At 43.4% G+C, this 22,211-nt stretch overlaps 1 protein-coding gene and 1 long non-coding RNA gene across 3 annotated transcripts in view; both read right to left on the bottom strand.

Moving 5' to 3' along the window:
• afap1l2 (actin filament associated protein 1-like 2) overlaps positions 1 to 22,211 on the bottom strand; it is a 173,941-nt gene that overhangs the window by 12,864 nt on the left and 138,866 nt on the right. For both annotated transcript variants that reach the window (XM_045702610.1, XM_014159299.2), the window contains exons 14-15: positions 5,932 to 6,183; positions 5,289 to 5,643 (exon numbers count right to left, since the gene is read on the bottom strand). In XM_045702610.1, the coding sequence (XP_045558566.1) occupies positions 5,289 to 5,643; positions 5,932 to 6,183 (607 nt within the window). The remainder of the gene's footprint in view (positions 1 to 5,288; positions 5,644 to 5,931; positions 6,184 to 22,211) is intronic.
• On the bottom strand, positions 13,362 to 19,884 carry LOC106579412 (uncharacterized). The gene is made up of 7 exons (XR_001322644.2): positions 19,313 to 19,884; positions 18,978 to 19,039; positions 17,769 to 17,838; positions 16,908 to 17,665; positions 16,518 to 16,669; positions 15,988 to 16,367; positions 13,362 to 13,995 (listed from the first exon to the last, which is right to left on the bottom strand). It is a non-coding gene; the product is annotated as an uncharacterized lncRNA (long non-coding RNA).

Here is a 22,211-nt window from a genome sequence, read left to right on the forward strand (position 1 = left end):
TAAAAAACACGTCTGTCTCAAGTTTATTGCCTGTCAGTTTGCACATTGTTAACTTTTTTAACTGTGTGTATAGACTATCCTAGCCTATACTAACAAAATAAACATGAATTCACTTTGATCGGAATGGGATCCACCTTAGGATTTTTTATTTATTTTTTATTTCATCAGGTAGGCCAGTTGAGAACAAGTTCTCATTTACAACTGCGACCAGGCCAAGATAAAGCAAAGCAGTGCGACACAAACAACAACACAGAGTTAGTTACACATGGGATAAACAAACGCACAGTCAAAAACACAATTGAAAAATCTATGGACAGTCGTGGCCAAGTTTTGAGAATGACACAAATATTAATTTTCACAAAGTCTGCTGCCTCAGTTTGTATGATGGCAATTTGCATAAACTCCAGAATGTTATGAAGAGTGATCAGATGAATTGCAATTAATTGCAAAGTCCCTCTTTGCCAGGCAAATAAACTGAATCTGCGCGATCGGGGCACCACCAGTACAGAGCTTGCTCAGGAATGGCAGCAGGCAGGTGTGATTGCATCTGCACGCACAGTGAGGCAAAGACTTTTGGAGGATGGCATTGTGTCAAGAAGGGCAGCATAGAAGCCACTTCTCTCCAGGAAAAACATCAGGGACAGACTGATATTCTGCAAAAGGTACAGGGATTGGACTGCTGAGGACTGGGGTAAAGTCATTTTCTCTGATGAATCCCCATTCCGATTGGTTGGGGAATGAGCGCTACCATCAGTCCTGTGTCATGCCAACAGTAAAGCATCCTCAGACCATTCATGTGTGGGGTTGCTTCTTAGCCTGGGGAGTGGGCTCACTCACAATTTTGCCTAAGGACACAGCCATGAATAAAGAATGGTACCAACACATCCTCTGAGAGCAACTTTTTCCAACCATCCAGGAACAGTTTGGTGACGAACAATGCCTTTTCCAGCATGATGGAGCACCTTGCCATAAGGCAAAAGTGATAACTAAGTGGCTTGGGGAACAAAACATCGATATTTTGGGTCCATGGCCAGGATACTCCCCAGACCTTAATCCCATTGAGAACTTGTGGTCAATCCTCAAGAGGCGGGTGGACAAACAAAAACCCACACATTCTGACAAACTCCAAGCATTGATTATGCAAGAATGGGCTGCCATCAGTCAGGATGTGGCCCAGAAGATAATTGACAGCATGCCAGGGCGGATTGCAGAGGTCTTGAAAAAGACGGGTCAACACTGCAAATATTGACTCTTTGCATCAACTTCATGTAATTCTCAATAAACGCCTTTGACACATATGAAATGCTTGTAATTATACTTCAGTATTCCAGAGTAACATCTGACAAAAATATCTAAAGACGCTGAAGCAGCAAACTTTGTGAAAATTAATATTTGTGTCATTCTCAAAACTTTTGGCCACGACTGTACAGTGTCTGCAAATGTAGTAAGATTAGGGAGGTAAGGCAATAAATAGGTCATAGTGGCGAAATAATTACACTTTAGCATTAACACTGGAATGATAGATGTGTAGATGATGATGTGCACGTAGAGATACTTGGGTGAAAAAGAGCAAAAGTGTTTTAAATAAATAACAATATGGGGATGAGGTAGCTACGTGGGCTAATTACAGATGGGCTGTTTACAGGTGCAGTGATCGGTAAGCTTCTTTGACAGCTGATGCTTAAAGTTAGTGAGGGAGATATGACAGCTTCAGTGATTTTTTGCAATTTGTTCCAGTCATTGGCAGCAGAGAACTAGAAGGAAAGGCGGGCAAACATACCTGCTGGAGCACGTGCTATGGGTGGGTGTTGCTATGGAGACCAGTGAGCTGAGATAAGGCGGGGCTTTACCTAGCAAAGACTTATAGATGACCTGGAGCCAGTGGGTTTGGCGATGAATATCTAGCGAGGGGCAGCCAACGAGAGCATACAGGTCACAGTGGTGGGTAGTATATGGGGCTTTGGTGACGATGGCACTGTGATAGACTACATCCAATTTGCTGAGTAGACTGTTGGAGGCTACTTTGTAAATTACATCGCCAAAGTCAAGAATCGGTAGGATAGTCAGTTTTATGAGGTTATGTTTGGCAACATGAGTGAAGGAGGCTTTGTTGCGAAAAAGGAAGCCGATTCTAGATTTAATTTTGGATTGGAGATGCTTAATGTGAGTCTGGAAGGAGAGTTTACAGTCTAACCACACACCTAGGTATTTGTAGTTGTCCACATATTCTAAGTCAGAACCGTCCAGAGTAGTGATGCTAGTTGTGCGGGCGGGTGCGGGTAGCAATCGGTTGAAGAGCATGCATTTACTTTTACTAGCATTTAAGAGCAGTTGGAGGCCACGGAAGGAGTGTTGTATGGCATTGAAACTCGTTTGGAGGTTTGTTAACACAGTGTCCAAAGAAGGTTCAGATGTATACAGAATGGTGTCGTCTGTGTATTGGTGGATCAGAGAATCACCAGCAGCAAGAGAGACATCATTGAAATATACAGAGAAAAGAGTTGGCCTGAGAATTGAACCCTGTGGCACCCCGATAGAGACTGCCAGAGGTCCGGACAACAGGCCGATTTGACACACTGAACTCTATCTGAGAAGTAGTTGGTGAACCAGGTGAGGCAGTCATTTGAGAAACAAAGGCTATTGAGTCTGCCGATAAGAATGCGGTGATTGACAGAGTCAAAAGCCTTGGCCAGATCGATGAAGACGGCTTCACAGTATTGTCTTTTATCGATGGCGGTTATGATATCGTTTAGGACCTTCAGCGTGGCTGAGGTGCACCCATGACCAGCTTGGAAACCAGATTGCGTAGTGAAGGTACGGTGGGATTCGAAATGGTCGGTGATCTGTTTGTTAACTTGGCTTTTGAAGACTTTAGAAAGGCAGGGCAGGATGGATATAGGTCTGTAACAGTTTGGGTCTAGAGTATCTCCCCCTTTGAAGAGGGGGATGACCACGGCAGCTTTCCAATCTTTAGGGATCTTAGACGACATGAAAGAGAGGTTGAACAGGCTAGTAATAGGGGTTGCAACAATTTCTGCGGATCATTTTAGAAAGAGAGGGTCCAGATTGTCTAGCCCAGCTGATTTATAGTGGTCCACATTTTGCAGCTCTTTCAGAACATCAGCTATCTGGATTTGGTTGAAGGAGAAGTGGGGGGGGGGAGGAGTTGCTGCGGGAGGTGCAGAGCTGTTGGCCGGGGTAGGGGTTGCCAGGTCGAAAGCATGGCCAGTCGTAGAAAAATGCTAATTGAAATTGTCGATTATCGTAGATTTATCGGTGGTGACAATGTTTCCTAGCCTCAGTGCAGTGGGCAGCTGGGAGGAGGTGCTCTTATTCTCCATGGACTTTACAGTGTCCCAAAACTTTTTGGAATTAGTGTTACAGGATGCACATTTCTGTTTGAAAAAGCTAGCCTTTGGTTTACTAACTGACTGTGTATATTGGTTCCTGACTTCCCTGAAAAGTAGCATATCGCGGGGGCTATTCGATGCTAATGCAGTATGCCACAGGATGTTTTTGTGCTGGTTGAGGGCAGTCAAGTCTGTTGTGAATCAAGGGCTATATCTGTTTAGTTCTACATTTTTGAATGGCGCATTCTTATTTAAGATGGTGAGGAAAGCACTTTTAAAGAATAACCAGGCATCCTCTCCTGATGGGATGAGGTCAACTGTTTGGGCACAGACCTGGATAGTATGACCAAACTCTGCAGGCTCTCTGCAGTAGATTTCAACTCCGCCCCCTTTGGCAGTTCTATCTTCACTGAAAATGTTGTAGTTGGGGATGGAAATTTCAGAATTTTTGGTGGCTTTCCTAAGCCAGGTTTCAGACATTGCTAGGACATCCGGGTTTGAGGAGTGTGATAAAGCTGTGAATAAAACAAACTTAGGGAGGAAGCTTCTGATGTTAACATGAATGAAACCAAGGCTTTTACGGTTACAGAAGTCAACAAATGAGAGCGCCTGGGAATAGGTGTAGTACTGGGGGCTACAGGGCCTGGTTTAACCTCTACATCACCAGAGGAACAGAGTAGGAGTAGGATAAGGGTACGACTTAAGGGTATAAGAACTGGTGGTCAAGTGTGTTGGGCACAGAGCAGATTTCTGGGCGAGGTAGAATAGATTCAGGTCATAATGTACAGACAAGGGTATGGTAAGATATGAGTATAGTGGAGGTAAACCTAGGCATTGAGTGACGATGAGAGAGGTTGCATCTCTGGAGGCACCAGTTAAGCCCGGTGAGGTCCTCGCATGTCTGGGGGGTGGGACAAAAGAGCTATCTAAGGCATGTTGAGCGGGACTGGGGGCTCTACAGTGAAATTAAACAATAAGAACTAACAGCAGTAGACAAGGAATATTGACATTTGAGAGAGGCATAAAGCAATCACAGGTGTTGATCGGGAGAGCTAAGACAACAACGGGTAAATGGCGATGAATGGGCAGAGAGGGTCAGTTAGGTACACACAGGACCTGAGTTCGAGGCTGGGGCCGACATATAAACAAATTGAGGTACCGTGTTAGTGAATAGTCCAGCAGGCATCAGCTAGATCAGCGGGGCTCCGTGTCGACAATAAAGGGTCCAGGCCAATTGGCAAAACAGGTATTGTAAGCCAAGAATTAGCTCGTATACTTCCTCGGCTAGCCGGGAGATGGGCCTAGCTCGAGGCTAGCTCAAGGCTAACTGGTGCTTGCGTCTGGACAGAGGCGTTAGCCAACAATAGCCACTCGGTTGCAGCTAGCTAGCTGCAATGATACGGTGTAATGGTCCAGAGCTTGCGGCAGGAATCCAGTGATATGGTAGAGAAAAGTAGTCCGATATGCTCTGGGTTTGTATTGCTCTGTACAGACTGGCAGGTATTGACCGAGCTAAAGCTGGCTGGTGTCCGAGCTAAAGGTGAAGACCGCTAGCAGTGGCTAACAATGACTAATAGCTAGTAGCTAGTTAGCTGGCTAGCTTCTGATGGAGGTTCCAGTTATAAAGTATAAAAATAGCAAATCCGTACCACATTGGGTGAGGCGGGTTGCAGGAAAGTATATTTAGTTTGTAGATGGAAAGTGAGATTAAAATATATCCGAAAAAAATGAAGAAAGAGACTATTTACAGACTATTCACACAGGACAAGACAAACACACGTCCAACTGCTACGCCATCTTGGAGAACAGGATAAACAAATAGATCTATTTATAGTGTGCCGGTTTCCATTCACTCTGTGTAAAAAGTTTGTACTTGATTAGTGACTCTTCAATTACATTGCTCTCCAATATCCTCTGTGTCTTTGGTTAATTTCTCACCTGTGGATAAGACTTTGGTCCTTTGGTCTCCACTGCTGGCACTCCGGCCTCTGAGAGGTTGGGGACTGTGAGGGGGTAGGATGAATGCAAGAGTGGTAGCTGCAGGACTCTGAGGGGTTTTGGGGGGCTGTGTGTTAAGGGTGGTTGTACTGGGGGCCTGGGGGTGCTGCATGCCTGGACTGGCCCTTTTCTGGATGTCTTGGCTGAGGAGAGAGGTCTTTTGAGCCTGGGTATAGGGCTGTAGAGGGCTGGGAGACAGGGGGCGCTCCTGCTCAGGTCTGTTGGTGTTAGCAGTGGGTTCCACTCCATTGTGGGATGGTGGAAGCTCTGATTCGGATAAGATGCTAGAATCAACCTAGGAACGTAGATATGCATTACATTTAATTAATTATTTTATCTACACGTACAAACATTTCTCGTTTTATTCTAACAACATCCAAAGCAATATTATTCATAGCACAAGATACTAAACAATGGTATTGTTCAAATCAATGCATTAAAATCAGGGTTAAGCTTAATTCAATTCATATAATGAATTGATGCTCACTGAATTTACTTAAGATATAAGCTAGACATTCTTACATGATTGCAATGGATACAGTATTAGCCTTGGGTTTAGATCCTGAATGATTTGGTTCCATACCTGGCTAGGGAGGGCCTGCTGCTCCTCAGTGGCAGCGGGTGAAGAGCGGGGGGGTTCTTTGTTTGGGGACCCTCTGCCACAGGACGTGTGCAGGAACGATCGTACAGGAATGAGGTCCAAGTAAACCCTGTCTGCTGCGTCTTGCCCTGCACTGTCCACCACATCGCCATCTTGACCACACGGTCCAGTGCTGTCTTGCCGACATTGACCACTGCTCTCCTGATCACCCAGAAGACCGCTCTCCTCTGCATCCTGTCATGGCAGAAACAGAGGTACACACAGCACTGAGATACTGCTTTTTCAGTCTCCCTACATAATTATGAGTGATGAGAGGTGTTTCAGACATAATTATGCACCATAGTTGCATTTTTTTAAATTCTCGCGCCGAGAGAATTCAACCAGTGACGTCAGCGATTGATTGAGCCTACTGTCTGATCCAAAAATGAATGGAGTCATGTTTTGTAGCAATTATTGTGACCTTTGTGTTTCACCAATTGCACAATCATTCTAGCAGCGAGTAGATATGGTTAACCTTGTTCAATAGAGCCATTGGACTTGTCTCAACGATGTTCCTGTCTGCCACAACATTGCAGGATATCTAGGTTGACACATTTGACACATACATGGCTTTGTAGACTACAGCCTGACGGGAGCCCTTCATCCTTCTACAATTGTGTTCCGACCCTCAAAGGCGGGCTAAACCGAGGCAGTACTAGTTTCTACAGGTTCACGGGAGCTATGTTACCGTGCACTGTTTATCCAAGATTATTAAATAATTACAATGGCTGATTCTGATGATTCATGAAGATTGACTGATTGATGAGAAGGGTGCTTGAGACATTTTTGGTTTTCTGTAAAAAGCTCTCTTTTAACATGAGGCAGTGTTTTGTATAGTTTTTTTGATTCGGCCATAACAGGGCTTGCTAGGACCACTACAAGTCAAGCTAGGCAAGTTGAGCTAGCGAGTATGTATATAATGGAGTTTGATCAAATGTTTTATATAATTTTTTTTTACAAGTCTATGACAAGTGACTAAATGATTCAAGCTGCATCAGAAAACACTCATGAGAACTTCAAATACTGCATCAATTTATTGTGATATTCATGAAATGTATTTGGAAGTAACTAGCTACAATATTACTGCTAAAACAAATGATGTAGGGAGTTGGTGCATCATTTCAACTTTCATTTGTTGGCAAGTAACCATGTTTCAATAAAACTGTAAATTAGTCTGTCAATATAGCAAATAAGTAGACATGGCGTGTATCCAATAAAACGTTTATTTGCTCTCGAGAATGAGGTGAGTTTTCATAGCAGTATGCAGGAACAGTTTTTCACAATTCCTCATGATGCCATCTATTTTCTGAAGTGCACCAGTTCATCCTGCAGCAAAGCACCCCCACAACATGATGCTGCCACCCCCGTCCTTCACGGTTGGGATGGTGCTCTTGCAAGCCTCCCCCTTTTTCCTCCAAACATTACGATGGTCATCATGGCCAAACAGTTCTATTTTTGTTTCATCAGACCAGAGGACATTTCTCCAAAAAGTACAATCTTTGTCCCCATATGCTGTTGCAAACCATAGTCTGGCTTTTTTATGCCGGTTTTGGAGCAGTGGCTTCTTCCTTGCTCAGCGGAATTTCAGGTTATGTCGATATAGGACTCGTTGTAATGTGGCTATAGATACTTTGTACCTGTTTCCTCCAGGATCTTCACAAGGTCCTTTGCTGTTGTTCTCGGATTGATTTGGACCTTTCGGCACCAAAGTATGTTCATCTCTAGGAGACAGAACACGGCTCCTTCCTGAGCGGTATGACGGCTGCGTGGTCCCATGGTGTTTATACTTGCGCACTATTGTTTGTACAGATGAATGTGGTACCTTCAGGCATTTGGAAATCGCTGAGGTCTTGGCTGATTTCTTTTGATTTTCCCATGATGTCAAGCAATGAGGCACTGAGTTTGAAGCTAGGCCTTGAAATACATCCACAGGTACACCTCCAATTGATTCAAATGATGTCAATTAACCTAATTATAAGTGAAATAATCTGTCTGGAAACAATTGTTGGGAAAATGACTTGTGTCATGCACAAAGTAGATGTCCTAACCGACTTGCCAAAACTTTAGTTCGTTAACAAGACATTTGTGGAGTGGTTGAAAAACAAATTTTAATGACTCCAACCTAAGTGTATGTAAACTTCCGACTTCAACTGTACATATGTACGTACGTACACACACACACACACACACACACACACACACACCCCACCCCCACAAACAACCACAAGCTCAGATGTTCAACTGTTGTTCCATCCCCGAGCTCAACTCAAGAAAGGACTTGATGTGTGAATGCATACACAGTTGTAGCTGTTTGAGAAGCCATGCAAAATCAGCTCAGCTCTTAGTTACCTACCACCTACGGCTGCAAATATTGAAGCAGCTTATTCTATTGCTTACCCAGTAAAAATGCACTGAATCACCGATTTGGCACATCATTGCGCACATGTTAGGCTACACATCATGAAATTAATTGAGACAAATTACAGACAGTAGCCCACAAGTAGCAAAATATTACTCATTTGAACATGAAATGTATTTATGATTAAAATAGGCCTACAGCCTACTGTTTATATTTTAATGCAGTCATCTCAGTTATCATTTGAAGCATATTTTTATAAGTCACTTGTTTGTATCAATTGCAAAGACATTGCCAACTTTGTGTTTGTAGTCAACATTCTTCTTAAGTTATCGGTTGTCACAGAGAAACGGATAAACCATGTGATTCATATTAGTGGAGATCTTCTGTGTATAACATTACATTTACATTTAAGTCATTTAGCAGACGCTCTTATCCAGAGCGACTTACAAAATGGTGCATTCACCTTATGATATCCAGTGGAACAACCACTTTAAATATCAGTATAGAGATAAAGTGGAGTCGCAATTCAACAGCTCAGACACGAGACGTATGTGGCAAGGACTACAGACGGAAAACCAGCCACATCGCAGACAACGAGGTCTTGCTTCTGGACAGGCTAAATACATTCTTTGCACGCTTTCAGGATAACACAGTGCCACCGACGCGGCCCACGACCAAGGACTTTGGGCTCTCCTTCTCCGTCGTAGATGTGAGTAAAACATTTAAACGTTATAACCCTAGCTAGGCTGCCGGTTCAGACAGCATCCCTTGGCCCTTTCTAAGAGCATGCTCAGACCAGCTGGCTGGTGTGTTTACAGGCATATTCAATCTTTCCCTATCTCTCTCTGCTGTCCCCACATGCTTCAAGAGGGCACCATTGTGCCTGTACCCAAGAAGGCAAAGGTAACTGAACTTAATGACTATCGCCCTGTAGCACTCACCTCTGTCATCATGAAGTGCTTTGAGAGACTAGTCAAGGATCATATCACGCTACCCTACCTGCCATCCTAGACCCACTTCAATTTGCTTACAGCCCGAATAGATCCACAGACGATGCAATCGCCATCGCTCTGCCCTATCCCATCTGGACAAGAGGAACACCTATGTAAGAATGCTGTTTATTGACTATAGCTCAGCATTAAATACCATAGTACCCTCCAAGCTCATCATTAAGCTTGAGGCCCTGTGTCTGAACCCTGCCCTGTGCAACTGAGTCCTGGCCTTCCTGACGCACACCCCCCCAGGTGGTGAAGGTATGAAACCACCTCCACTCCGCTGATCCTCAATACTGTGGCCCTACAAGGGTGCGTGCCCAGCCCCCTCCTGTACTCCTTGTTCACCCATGACTGCGTGGCCAAGCATGCCTCCAACTCAATAATCAAGTTTGCAGACGACACAACAGTAGTAGGCTTAAATACCAACGATGACGAGACAACCTACAGGGAGGAAGTGAGGGCTCTGGGAGTGTGGTGCCTGGAAAACAACCTGTCAATCAACATCAACAAAACAAAGGAGATGATCATGGACTTCAGGAAACAGCAGAGGGTGCACCCCCCTATCTACATTGACGGGACCACAGTGGAAAAGGTGGAAAGCTTCAAGTTTCTTGGCATACACATCACTGACAAACTGAAATGGACCACACACACTGACAGTGGGGTGAAGAAGGCGCCGCAGAGCCTCTTCAACCCCAGGAGGCTAAAGAAATGTGGCTTGTCACCAAAACCCTCACACATCTTTACAGATGCACAATTGAAAGCATCCTGTTGGGCTGTATCATCGCCTGGTATGGCAACTGCACCGCCCGCAAGGCTCTCCAGAGGGTGGTGCGGTCAGCCCAACGCATTACCGAAGGCAAACTACCCCCCCGACACCTACAGCACCCGATGTCACAGGAAGGCCATAAAGATCATCAAAGACATCAATCACCTAAGCCACTGCCTGTTCACCCCACTATAATCCAGAAGGCGAGGTCAGTACAGGTGCATCAAAGCTAGGACCGAGAGACTGAAAATCAGCTTCTATCTCAAGCTCATCAGACTCTTAAACAGGACATTAGAGGACATTACATTTTAGACGCTCTTATCCAGAGCGACTTACAGTAGTGAATGCATACATTTCTTTCTTTTTTTGTACTGGGCCCCCGTGGCAATTGAACCCACAACCCTGGCGTTGCAAACACCATGCTCTACCAACTGAGCTACAGGGAAGGCCAAACAGCCATCACTAGCACATTAGAGGTTGCTGCCTATAGGCAAAGACTAGGAATCACTGGCCACTTTAAGGAATGGAACACTAGTCACTTAATGTTTACATATCTGGCATTACTCATCTCATGTATATACAGTCGTGGCCAAAAGTTCTGAGAATGACACAAAATATACATTTTCACAAAGTCTGCTGCCTCAGTTTGTATGATGGCAATTTGCATATACTCCAGAATGTTATGAAGAGTGATTAGATAAATTGCAATTAATTGCAAAGTCCCTCTTTGCCATGCAAATGAACTGACTCCCCCAAAAACATTTCCACTGCATTTCAGCCCTGCCACAAAAGGACCAGCTGACATGTCAGTGATTCTCTCATTAACACAAGTGTGAGTGTTGACGAGGAAAAGGCTGGAGATCACTCTGTCATGCTGACTGAGTTCGAATAACAGACTGGAAACTTCAAAAGGAGGGTGGTGCTTGGAATCATTGTTCTTCCTCTGTCAACCATGGTTACCTGCAAGGAAACACGTGCCATCATCATTGCTTTGCACAAAAAGGGCTTCACAGGCAAGGATATTGCTGCCAGTAAGATTGCACCCAAATCAACCATTTATCAGATCATCAATAACTTCAAGGAGAGCGGTTCAATTGTTGTGAAGAAGGCTTCAGGGCGCCCAAGAAAGTCCAGCAAGCGCCAGGACCGTCTCCTAAAGTTGATTCAGCTGCGGGATCGGGGCACCACCAGTACAGAGCTTGCTCAGGAATGGCAGCAGGCAGGTGTGAGTGCATCTGCACATACAGTGAGGCAAAGACTTTTGGAGGATGGTCTTGTGTCAAGAAGGGCAGCAGAGAAGCCACTTCTCTCCAGGAAAAACATCAGGGACAGACTGATATTCTGGAAAAGGTACAGGGATTGGACTGCTGAGGACTGGGGTAAAGTCATTTTCTCTGACGAATCCCCTTTCCGATTGTTTGGGGCATCCGTAAAAAAAGCTTATCCGGAGAAGACAAGGTGAGCGCTACCATCAGTCCTGCGTCATGCCAACAGTAAAGCACCCTGAGACCATTCATGTGTGGGGTTGCTTCTCAGCCAAGGGAGTGGGCTCACTCACAATTTTGCCTAAGAACACAGCCATGAATAAAGAATGGTACCAACACATCCTCCGAGAGCAACTTCTCCCAACCATCCAGGAACAGTTTGGTGACGAACAATGCCTTTTCCAGCATGATGGAGCACCTTGCCATAAGGCAAAAGTGATAACTAAGTGGCTTGGAGAACAAAACATCGATATTTTGGGTCCATGGCCAGGAAACTCCCCAGACCTTAATCCCATTGAGAACTTGTGGTCAATCCTCAAGAGGCGGGTGGACAAACAAAAACCCACACATTCTGACAAACTCCAAGCATTGATTATGCAAGAATGGGCTGCCATCAGTCAGGATGTGGCCCAGAAGTTAATTGACAGCATGCCAAGGCAGATTGCAGAGGTCTTGAAAAAGAAGGGTCAACACTGCAAATATTGACTCTTTGCATCAACTTTTGACAAGCCTTTGACACTTATGAAATGCTTGTAATTATACGTCAGTATTCCATAGTAACATCTGACAAAAATATCTAAAGACACTGAAGCAGCAAACTTTATGGAAATTAATATTTGTGTCATTCTCAAAACTTTTGGCCACGACTGTACGGTTTTGTATACTATTCTACGGTATCTCGTTCACTTAATAATGCTTACATATCTTGCATTACTCATCTCATATGTATATACCGTTTTTCTATACTATTCTAATGTATCTTAGTCCGTTCAGCTCTGACATCGTTTGTCCATATGTATATAGTCTTAATTCATTCCTACTTAAATTTGCGTGTATATGTTGTGTAATTTGTTAGATGTTACTGCACTGTTGGCGGTATAAGCACAAACATTTCACTACACCCGCAATAACATCTGCTAATCACGCATATGTGACCAATCAAATTTGATTTGATGCCACACACACATTCACCAAATCAAAGTTTATTTGTCACGTGCGCCGAATATAACAGGTGTAGACCTTACAGTGAAATACTTACTTACAGGCTCTAACCAATAATGCGAAAAAAAGGTATGTGTGTGTAGGTAAGTAAAGAAATAAAACAACAGTAAAAAGACATTTGAAAATAAGAGTAGCAAGGCTATATACAGACACCGGTTAGTCAGGCTTATTGAGGTAGTATGTACATGTGGGTATGGTTAAAGTGACTATGCATATATGATGAACAGAGAGTAGCAGTAGTGTAAAAAGAGGGGTTGGCGGGTGGTGGGACACAATGCAGATAGCCCGGTTAGCCAATGTGCGGGAGCACTGGTTGGTCGGGCCAATTGAGGTTGTGTGTACATGAATGTATAGTTAAAGTGACTATGCATATAAGCTAAACAGAGAGTAGAGGGGGGGGGGGGGCACACAATACAAATAGTCCGGGTAACCATTTGGTTACCTGTTCAGGAGTCTTATGGCTTGGGGGTAAAAACTGTTGAGAAGCCTTTTTGTCCTAGACTTGGTACTCCGGTACTACCGCATGGCAAGCGGTAGAGAGAACAGTCTATGACTGGGGTCTTTGACAATTTTCAGGGCCTTCCTCTGACACCGCCTGGTGTAGAGGTCCTGGATGGCAGGCAGCTTTGCCCCAGTGATGTACTGGGCCCTACGCACTGCACTCTGAAGTGCCTTGCGGTCGGAGGCCGAGCAATTGCTGTACCAGGCAGTGATGCAACTAGTCAGGATTCTCTCGATGTTGCAGCTTACCACATACGCTGCTGCTACTGTCTATTCTGTTGCCTAGTTACTTTACCCCAACCTATATGTACATAGCTACCTCAATTATCTCGTACCCCTGCACATCGACTCGGTACTGGTACTCCATGTATATAGCCATGTCACTTTTACTCGTTGTGCTATTCATTATTCACTGTTTACTTATTTTTCGTGTCACCATTTTTATTTGTTATATCATTATCTTAACTCTGCATTATTGGAGAAAAGACTCGTAAGTAAGCATTTCACAATTAGTCTATACCTGTTTACAGGGGACAAATACAATTTCATTTGAGTTGTAAGCATACTAGGCATTCTATATTATACTACTATCAGCCTAATTTAATATGAATGTTGTGTTGGCTGAATGACCCAGGCAGTGTCCTGAATGTTCTTCAGTTGGTGAACCTCATCTTGTGTTGGTCAATGGCAGCTGGTTTAGTAGCCATTGGTGCTGTGGCGATGTAGGCAGGGATGTTGGGGAGCTGTGACATTGGCTGCTTGTATACCACTGTCTTGTCCTTTCTTCGCTACACAGCCAGGTGGACAAGTCTCTCCCTGAAGTTGTGGGTTAGTACATTTTCTTCACCACCCACTGCTTCGCCCTCTTGCAATCGATTCGTTTGTACTGCAAGTCTCCTGGAAAGACATGAAGACAGATCATGAGGATGTGTAACCATAAAATAAACCATGTTCATCTGTAAACAAAAATGGGTACATTACACTGGTACAGTGACTTGCAAAAGTATTCATGTTTTTCCTATTTTGTTGCATTACAACCTGTAATTTAAATAGATTTTTGTTTGGATTTCATGTTACGGACATAGACAAAATAGTCCAAATTGGTGAAGTGAAAAAAAAAAAAAAAGACTGGTTTCAAAAATTTAAAAACGGAAAAGTGGTGCATGCATATGTATTCACCCCCTTTGCTATGAAGCCCCTAAATAAGATCTGGTGCAACCAATTACCTTCAGAAGTCACATAATTAGTTAAATAAAGTCCACCTGTGTGCAATCTAAGTGTCACATGATCTCAGTATCTATACACTTGTTCTGAAAGGCCCCAGAACCTGCAAAACCACTAAGCAAGGGGCACCACCAAGCAAGGGGCACCATGAAGACCAAGGAGCTCTCCAAACAGGTCAGAGACAAAGTTGTGGAGAAGTACAGATCAGGGTTGGGTTATAAAAAAATATCCTAAACTTTGAATATCCCATGGAGCACCATTAAATCCATTATTAAAAAATGGAAAGAATATGGCACCACAACAAACCTGCCAAGAGGGGGCCTCCCACCAAAATTCACAGACCAGGCAAGGAGGGCATTAATCAGAGAGGCAACAAAGAGACCAAAGATAACCCTGAAGGAGCTGCAAAGCTCCACTGAGGAGATTGGAGTATCTGTCCATAGGACCACTTTAAGCAGTACACTCCACAGAGCTGGGCTTTATGGAAGAGTGGACAGAAAAAAGCCATTGCTTAAAAAAAAAATAAGCAAACACGTTTGGCGTTTGCCAAAAAAGGCATGGGGGTGACTCGCCAAACATATGGAAGAAGATACTCTGGTCAGATGAGACTTAAATGTAGGTTTTTGGCCATCAAGGAAAACACTATGTCCGGCGCAAACACAACACCTCCCATCACCCAGAGAATACCATCTCCACAGTGAAGCATGGTGGTGGCAGCATCATGCTGTGGGAATGTTTTTCGCTCGGCAGAGACTGGGAAACTGGTCAGAATTGAAGGAATGATGGATGGCGCTAAATACAAGGAAATTGAGGGAAACCTGTTTCAGTCTTCCAGAGATTTGAGACTGGGACGGAGGTCCACCTTCCAGCAGGACAATGACCCTAAGCATACTGCTAAAGCAACACTTGAGTGGTTTAAGGGAAAACATTTAAAATGTTGGAATGGCCTAGTCAAAGCCCAGGTCTCAATCCAATTGAGAATCTGTGGTATGATTTAAAGATTGCTGTACACCAGCGGAACCCATCCAACTTGAAGGAGCTGGAGCAGTTTTGCCTTGAAGAATGGGAAAGAAATCCCAGTGGCTAGATGTGCCAAGCTTATAGAGACATACCCCAAGAGACTTGCAGCTGTAATTGCTGCAAAAGGTGGCTCAACAAAGTATTGACTTGGGGGGGGATAGGTATGCACGCTCAAGTTCTGTTTTTTTGTCTTATTTCTTGTTTGTTCCACAATAAAAAATATTTTGCATCTTCAAAGTGGTAGGCATGTTGTGTAAATCAAATGATACAAACCTCCCAAAAATCTGTTTTAATTCTAGTTTGTAACCCCAAGGGGTGAATACTTTCGCGAGACACTACGTTTTGTTATACTCAGAGGCAATAATGAGCATTGAGATGGGCTGTTAGCAAAGGTGTGAAACGTTTGAGGGGGGCTTGACTTGTAGACAGTCTAGGCATGTATTGTTGTGTATGAGCACCTTCAGTTGTGCTGTTTAGTAGACAAGCACTGCCAACAATAGAGTGAATAGGCTAGAAGAGTATACTAACACCTCCTCTCCCCTATGCCAAAGAACTGACTGCAAGTGTGTGAAAAGTTTGAGGAGCACCTGGCTTGTTTATTGGTGATTTTGTATTCTCAAGAGGGGATTTTGCTTTCATAAATACCTTTGGCTGTCTTGGCTTGTTTGCATCCCACATTCTCATTATGCTTTCCACTCTTTGTGTCCATGTTTTCATTCACAGGAGCCCAAAATGCTCCCGCTTTGGGGAGTACTTTAGGAGAGCACTGTGGAATGCCTCCAGATGGTCTGTGTGTTTATATAAAAAAAAAAAAAAGAGTAGACAAAGTATTTTGGCTTTTCTGATTGAAAATTTTAAAACGTTATGCTGTTATTGATGACTACAGTTTTCAAATGCTTGTCCAACACAATTGCAGAGGCCAAACACAACTGAGGTCAGGGTGTTGACAGTGGACTTCTTCCCTGTGTCCAGCTGTGTACCTCACAGATGCCCTTGAGAACGGAGGCCCACATACGCTTCAGCTCCTTCAAAGACAAACATATATTTGCTTTTAGATATGATCAGTACAGGACATGCACCAGTACAAGTGCTAGGTGTCTCCTGGACCAATGCATATCGATCAGATTTGGGGTGAGAATGACAGCACATTACAGTGAACAAGAAACACAACTTACAGAGTGTGCGGTTCTCTCCATTTCATTTACTTCAGGGTCTCCATTACACCTGGCTGAACACCAAAACATGTGATTTGTGAGGGAACGTATCGAGGGACACAAGGTCTCATTTCCTTGCTTCTTGGCCTTCAGCAGATGTTTATTTTGGAGACCTGTTTGAAAAAAAAAATAAAAAGTGACTAGCCATTCAAACGTTTTTATACAACAAACTGATCAGCTCTTTCTGATTTTCTTTCTGATATACTGAACGTTATTAGATCTTCAACCAAAACCTAATATTAGATAAAGGGAACCTGAGTTTACAAATAACAAAAATGTATTATTCTTATTTAATTAACAAAGTTATGGAACACCCAATTCCCATGTGTGAAAAAGTAAGTGCCCCCTTACACTCAATAACTGGTTGTGCCACCTTTAGCTGCAACGACTGCAACCAAATACTTCCTGTAGTTGTTGATCAGTCTCTCACGTCACTGAGGATGAATTTTGGCCCACTCTTGCATGCAGAACTGCTTTAACTCAGCAACATTTATGGGTTTTCAAGCGTGAACTGCTCGTTTCAAGTCCTGCCCCAACATCTCAATTGGGATTGGGTCTGGACTTTGACTAGGCGATTCCAAAACTCCAAATTTGTTGCTTGCTTTTTAACCATTTTCATGGAGACTTGATTGTGTGTTTTGGGTCATTGTCTTGCTGCATGACCCAGCTGCGATTCAGCTTCAGCTCACAGACTGATGGCCTGACATTCTCCTGTAAAATTCTCTGATACAGAGCAAAATTCATTGTTCCTTCTATTAAGGCAAGTCGTCCTGAGGCAGCAAAGCATCCCCAAACCACCACACTATCACCACCATGCTTGGCTCTTGGTATGAGGTTCTTACTGTGGAAAGCAGTGTTTGATTTTCGGCAAACATAACGGGACCCATTTTGTTCAAGGTTGGGTTCTGCAGTGCTAATCTTTAACTGTATGCGACACATCAAGCTCTTGTTGGATGTCAGAGAAGAGATCCCTCATCTTGCGTATAGATGGGGAACGGTCGGCTGTGACCACATCCACTGTGAGACCCATGTTGTCCAACAGCTTTGTCAGAGCTCGCTTGAAGCCAATTACTACCTCAAATCGCAACAGAACTGGGTGCCTCCGTGTCCTATAACGGACAAAAGTAACACAGAATTACAGCCAGTCACTAGGTGTGATAACACAACATGCCATTGACCATCATACTGTAAACTGTATTCATTGTACTGTACCTGTATTAGTTCACTCTGCACAATCTCACTGATGTCATCGGTAATCAGGGAATAGGTGGTGTATTTGGCGCTATAGCAAGAGAGTAGAGAATAGTACTTTATTGATCCCGACTTGGGAAATTGTTGTATGACTTATCACCATAAAAATTACAAAGACAAGACCTGTATCAATGAAAACACGTGATAAATAACACATACTAACACACATAAGGCACTGCATGTTAAATAGCAATGCAAATATAGTGCTGTAGCCCAGACTGTCGCTGCGTGCATCACCAGACAGCTGTGCTCCAACACCATCCAGGAACAGTCTTGCCAAATTAGTGTTCCTTCCTTCCCCATACTCTGCATTTATGACTGGAAACAGGTAGGTATTCTGAATCGGATAGTAGGTGGTGCTGCCAAACAGCTTCAGGTTCATGGTCTGAGCCCAGTCCTGCAGCTTGGTGTAAGTGCCTCCTGACAACATCACAGATGCAGCTGTGAGAAGATGAACCTCTGCCATTTCCACAGGAGGTCCATGTCCCTGTGTGTCTGCCATTACAGTCCCAATTCACCTTCATCATAGCCCCAACAGATGAAATGGCTGTAGAGATGATTGGCTATCCACATGTCTGGCAGAACTTCATGAGCTCCATGACCTTGGACTCAAAGAGTACACACTTTGGCTCTTGCCAGTCCCATGCAGTGTTTTCTTCTTCTTCTCTGAGTCAGAGGATGTTGAGTTTGTTCCTGACTGAAAGCTTTCATCCAATGGGTCTACAGGATCTGTACTACTAAAGCTGGTGTCAAGGTCTTTATAAGCAGCAGCAAGATTAATATGTAGGACACACACACTAGTCAGTGATTAGCCAACATTTAACTACTTTGTACCCATCAATACACACTCAAACAATGTACTATATCCTCCTATCCCCCTCATGTCAATAGATCATGCATACTAACCTTCATACACAATACCCACCCCCAAAAGACACCAGTCAGTCACCCCACACCATCTCCTCCATACTAATACCTCTATTTTTCTTTCAAGTTAGACTTCAAGCTTTGCATAAACAATCAACTAAGCCTCCATAATACAGAGAAAACTACAGTACAAGTTGTAGCCTACGTATAAAACACACCAACTATGATAAGACAGACCATGTTAATGCCTAGCTCTAGTCATTTATTTGGTCATAATGGAAAGATTGAGCAAAGGCGACTTACACTACTAGTTCCTGGTGCTGAGCTTGATGTTGATGTGCTGCAGATGTTGATGGGATTGGACTCTGTAAATAGAACACATAGGCCAGTCACATTGGCCTCTGCGGAAGTTAGCTAGTTAACGGTTAGATACGGTCCGGTAGGCTGTAGTTAACGTATCTTAACATAGCTAACGTTAAATTGCAAAGTTACAAATCACATTGCCAGATAGCAGCTGGCTAATTACATTGATTCGCGTTGGAATGGCCAGCCAGCGTATTATAACATCTTGCTAGCTAGATTTTTTTATTTGTTTTTTTAGATAAACAAATAGTTTCCTAGCTAGTTAGCTACATTACCTCTGCTCGACTTCTTTTCTGCGCTGATGTTGGGTGATCGGATGCATTCCTCTTTGAAGTGAAGAGAAAAATCGACGGAATAGCTTCACTTTTCAACATTCGACGACCTGGCAACCCCATCAGTTGAAACTTCATGTCCATTTCGAAATCCTCTGACTGAAAGTGGTGGCTACAAACACGGAGATTTGGATATTTCTCCACACGAGTATTCACATCATGGGCAGGGTTCTTTATTGCCGCCAGCCCACTGTCCTCGGCTCCGAGGAATATCTCCTGTAAAGTCTAGTCATGTTGTGGTGCTCAGTACCTGAATGTGCAAACTACAAGCAAGCACAGGCTACTGGAGTCAAATTTGATCGGTTACCTGTTTATTGTCGACACACACAAAAAAAAAATGTTATCTGATGTTCTATGAACGAGTGGCTGGGACAGTGAATAACGTTTGCTACCTGTTGACGCCCATTCTCAACTGGATCCACCTAGACAGAGGCGATACTATGTCCTGATATTGCTATGAACTCTGGATATTGTGGTTCGCTTACAACCAGGATTTTGTTATTTTATTAATTATATATATAATATAATTATAACGCATATATAATTATATTATATATATATATATATATATATATATATATATATATATATATAACGCACCATGTAAAGTGTTGGTTTCATGAGCTGAAATAAAAGATCCCAGATATGTTCCATACGCACAAAAAACTTAATTCTCTCAAATGTTGTGCACAAATTTGTTTACGTTCCTGTTAGTGAGCATTTCTCCTTTGCCAAGATAATCCACCTGACAGGTGTGGCATATCAAGAAGCTGATCAAACAGCAAGATCATTACACAGGTGCACCTTGTGCTGTGGAAAATAAAAGTCCACTCAACACAATACCACAGCTGTCTCAAGTTGAGGGAGCATGCAATTGGCATGATGACTGCAGGAATGTCCACCAGAGCTGTTGACAGATCATTTAATGTTAATTTCTCTACCATAAGCCGCCTCCAACGTCATTTTAGAGAATTTGGCAATGAGTCCAACCAGTCTCACAAATGCAGACCACACCAGCCCAGGACCTCCACATCCGGCTTCTTCACCTGCTGGATCGTCTGAGACCAGCCACCCGGACAGCTGATGAAACCGAGGAGTATTTCTGTCTGTAATAAAGCCCTTTTGTGGGGAAAAACTCATTCTGATTGGCTGGGCCTGGCTCTCCAGTGGGTGGGCCTATGCCCTCCAAAGCCCACACATGGCTTCGCTCCTCCCCAGTCATGTGAAATCCATAGATTAGAGCCTGCTGAATTTATTTCAATTGACTGATTTCCTTACATGAACTGTAACTCAGTAAAATCTTTGAAATTGTTGCATGTTGCGTTTATAGTTTTGTTCAGTATAGATGGCCTGTTTCTACTGGTGAGATGTAGAAATGCTTGTATTTGTAAATAAGCAATTTTTTTGAGACATATGTTAAAAACATATTAACGAACACAGAGAAAGAGCAGAAGTGAAATTTTCCTTTAAATTTAACACTGACCCAGTGTCTATACTGGTCCACATTTTTCAGTGTGAAATTAAAACACTTAGTGTAAGCTTTATTTCCCAGAGTGCCTTGCGAGTGAATTGTAGAGTTACCACCCATGACTGTTGCATTCATCTGTTTTCAGTACAGTGCCTTTCACCAACTGAAATCCTAAGTGAATATTTTATCATTCAAATTAAATTATTTAACACAATTCAACAAATATATAATAAGGCCTGATTTTGTGAAGAGGGCACAGCAAAGCCTATTCCCCCTCAGGAAACTAAAAAGATTTGGCATGGGTCCTGAGATCCTCAAAAGGTTCTATAGCTGCAACATCAAGAGCATCCTGACTGGTTGCATCACTGCCTGGTACGGCAATTGCTCTGCCTCTGACTGCAAGGCACTACAGCCCAGTACATCACTGGGGCTAAGCTGCCTGCCATCCAGAACCTCTACACCAGGCGGTGTCAGAGGAAGTGTCACGGCTGTTCAAAGGAGCGGACCAAGATGCAGCGTTTTCGTAGTTCCACATATTTATTAAAAGTGAAACTGAATGCAAATACACTAATAACTTGAAAATATGATAACAAACCGTGACGCAGAGAGTACAACACACTACTCAAAAGACAATAACCCACAAACCACAACGCGAAAAACCCCTACTTAAATATGATCTCTAATCAGAGGCAAATGAGGATCAGCTGCCTCCAATTAGAGATCAACCCCAAGCAATCCAACATAGAAATAGAAAACTAGAATTTAAACATAGAACTAGAAAACATAGATCAGCCCAAAAACACCCCCCTGTCACGCCCTGCCCTACTATAGAAAATTACATCTTACTAGGGTCAGGACGTGACAGGAAGGCCCTAAAAATTGTCAAAGACCCCAGTCACCCCAGTCATAGACTGTTCTCTCTACTACCGCATGGCAAGCGGTACCGGAGTGCCAAGTCTAGGACAAAAAGGCTTCTCAACAGTATTTACCCCCAAGTCATAAGACTCCTGAACAGGTAATCAAATGGCTACCTGGACTATTTGCATTGTGTGCCCCCCAACCCCTATTTTTACACTGCTGCTACTCTCTGTTTATCATATATGCATAGTCACTTTAACTATACATTAATGTACATACTACCTCAATTGGGCTGACCAACCAGTGCTCCCGCAAATTGGCTGACCGGCTATCTGCATTGTGTCCCGCCACCCACCACCCGTCAACCCCTCTTTTACGCTACTCTCTGTTCATCATATATGCATAGTCACTTTAACCATATCTACATGTACATACTACCTCAATCAGCCTGACTAACCGGTGTCTGTATGTGGCCTCACTACTTTTATAGCCTCGCTACTGTATATAGCGTCTCTT

Source organism: Salmo salar, chromosome ssa19, assembly GCF_905237065.1.
Source record: "Salmo salar chromosome ssa19, Ssal_v3.1, whole genome shotgun sequence".
NCBI lineage: Eukaryota > Metazoa > Chordata > Actinopteri > Salmoniformes > Salmonidae > Salmo > Salmo salar.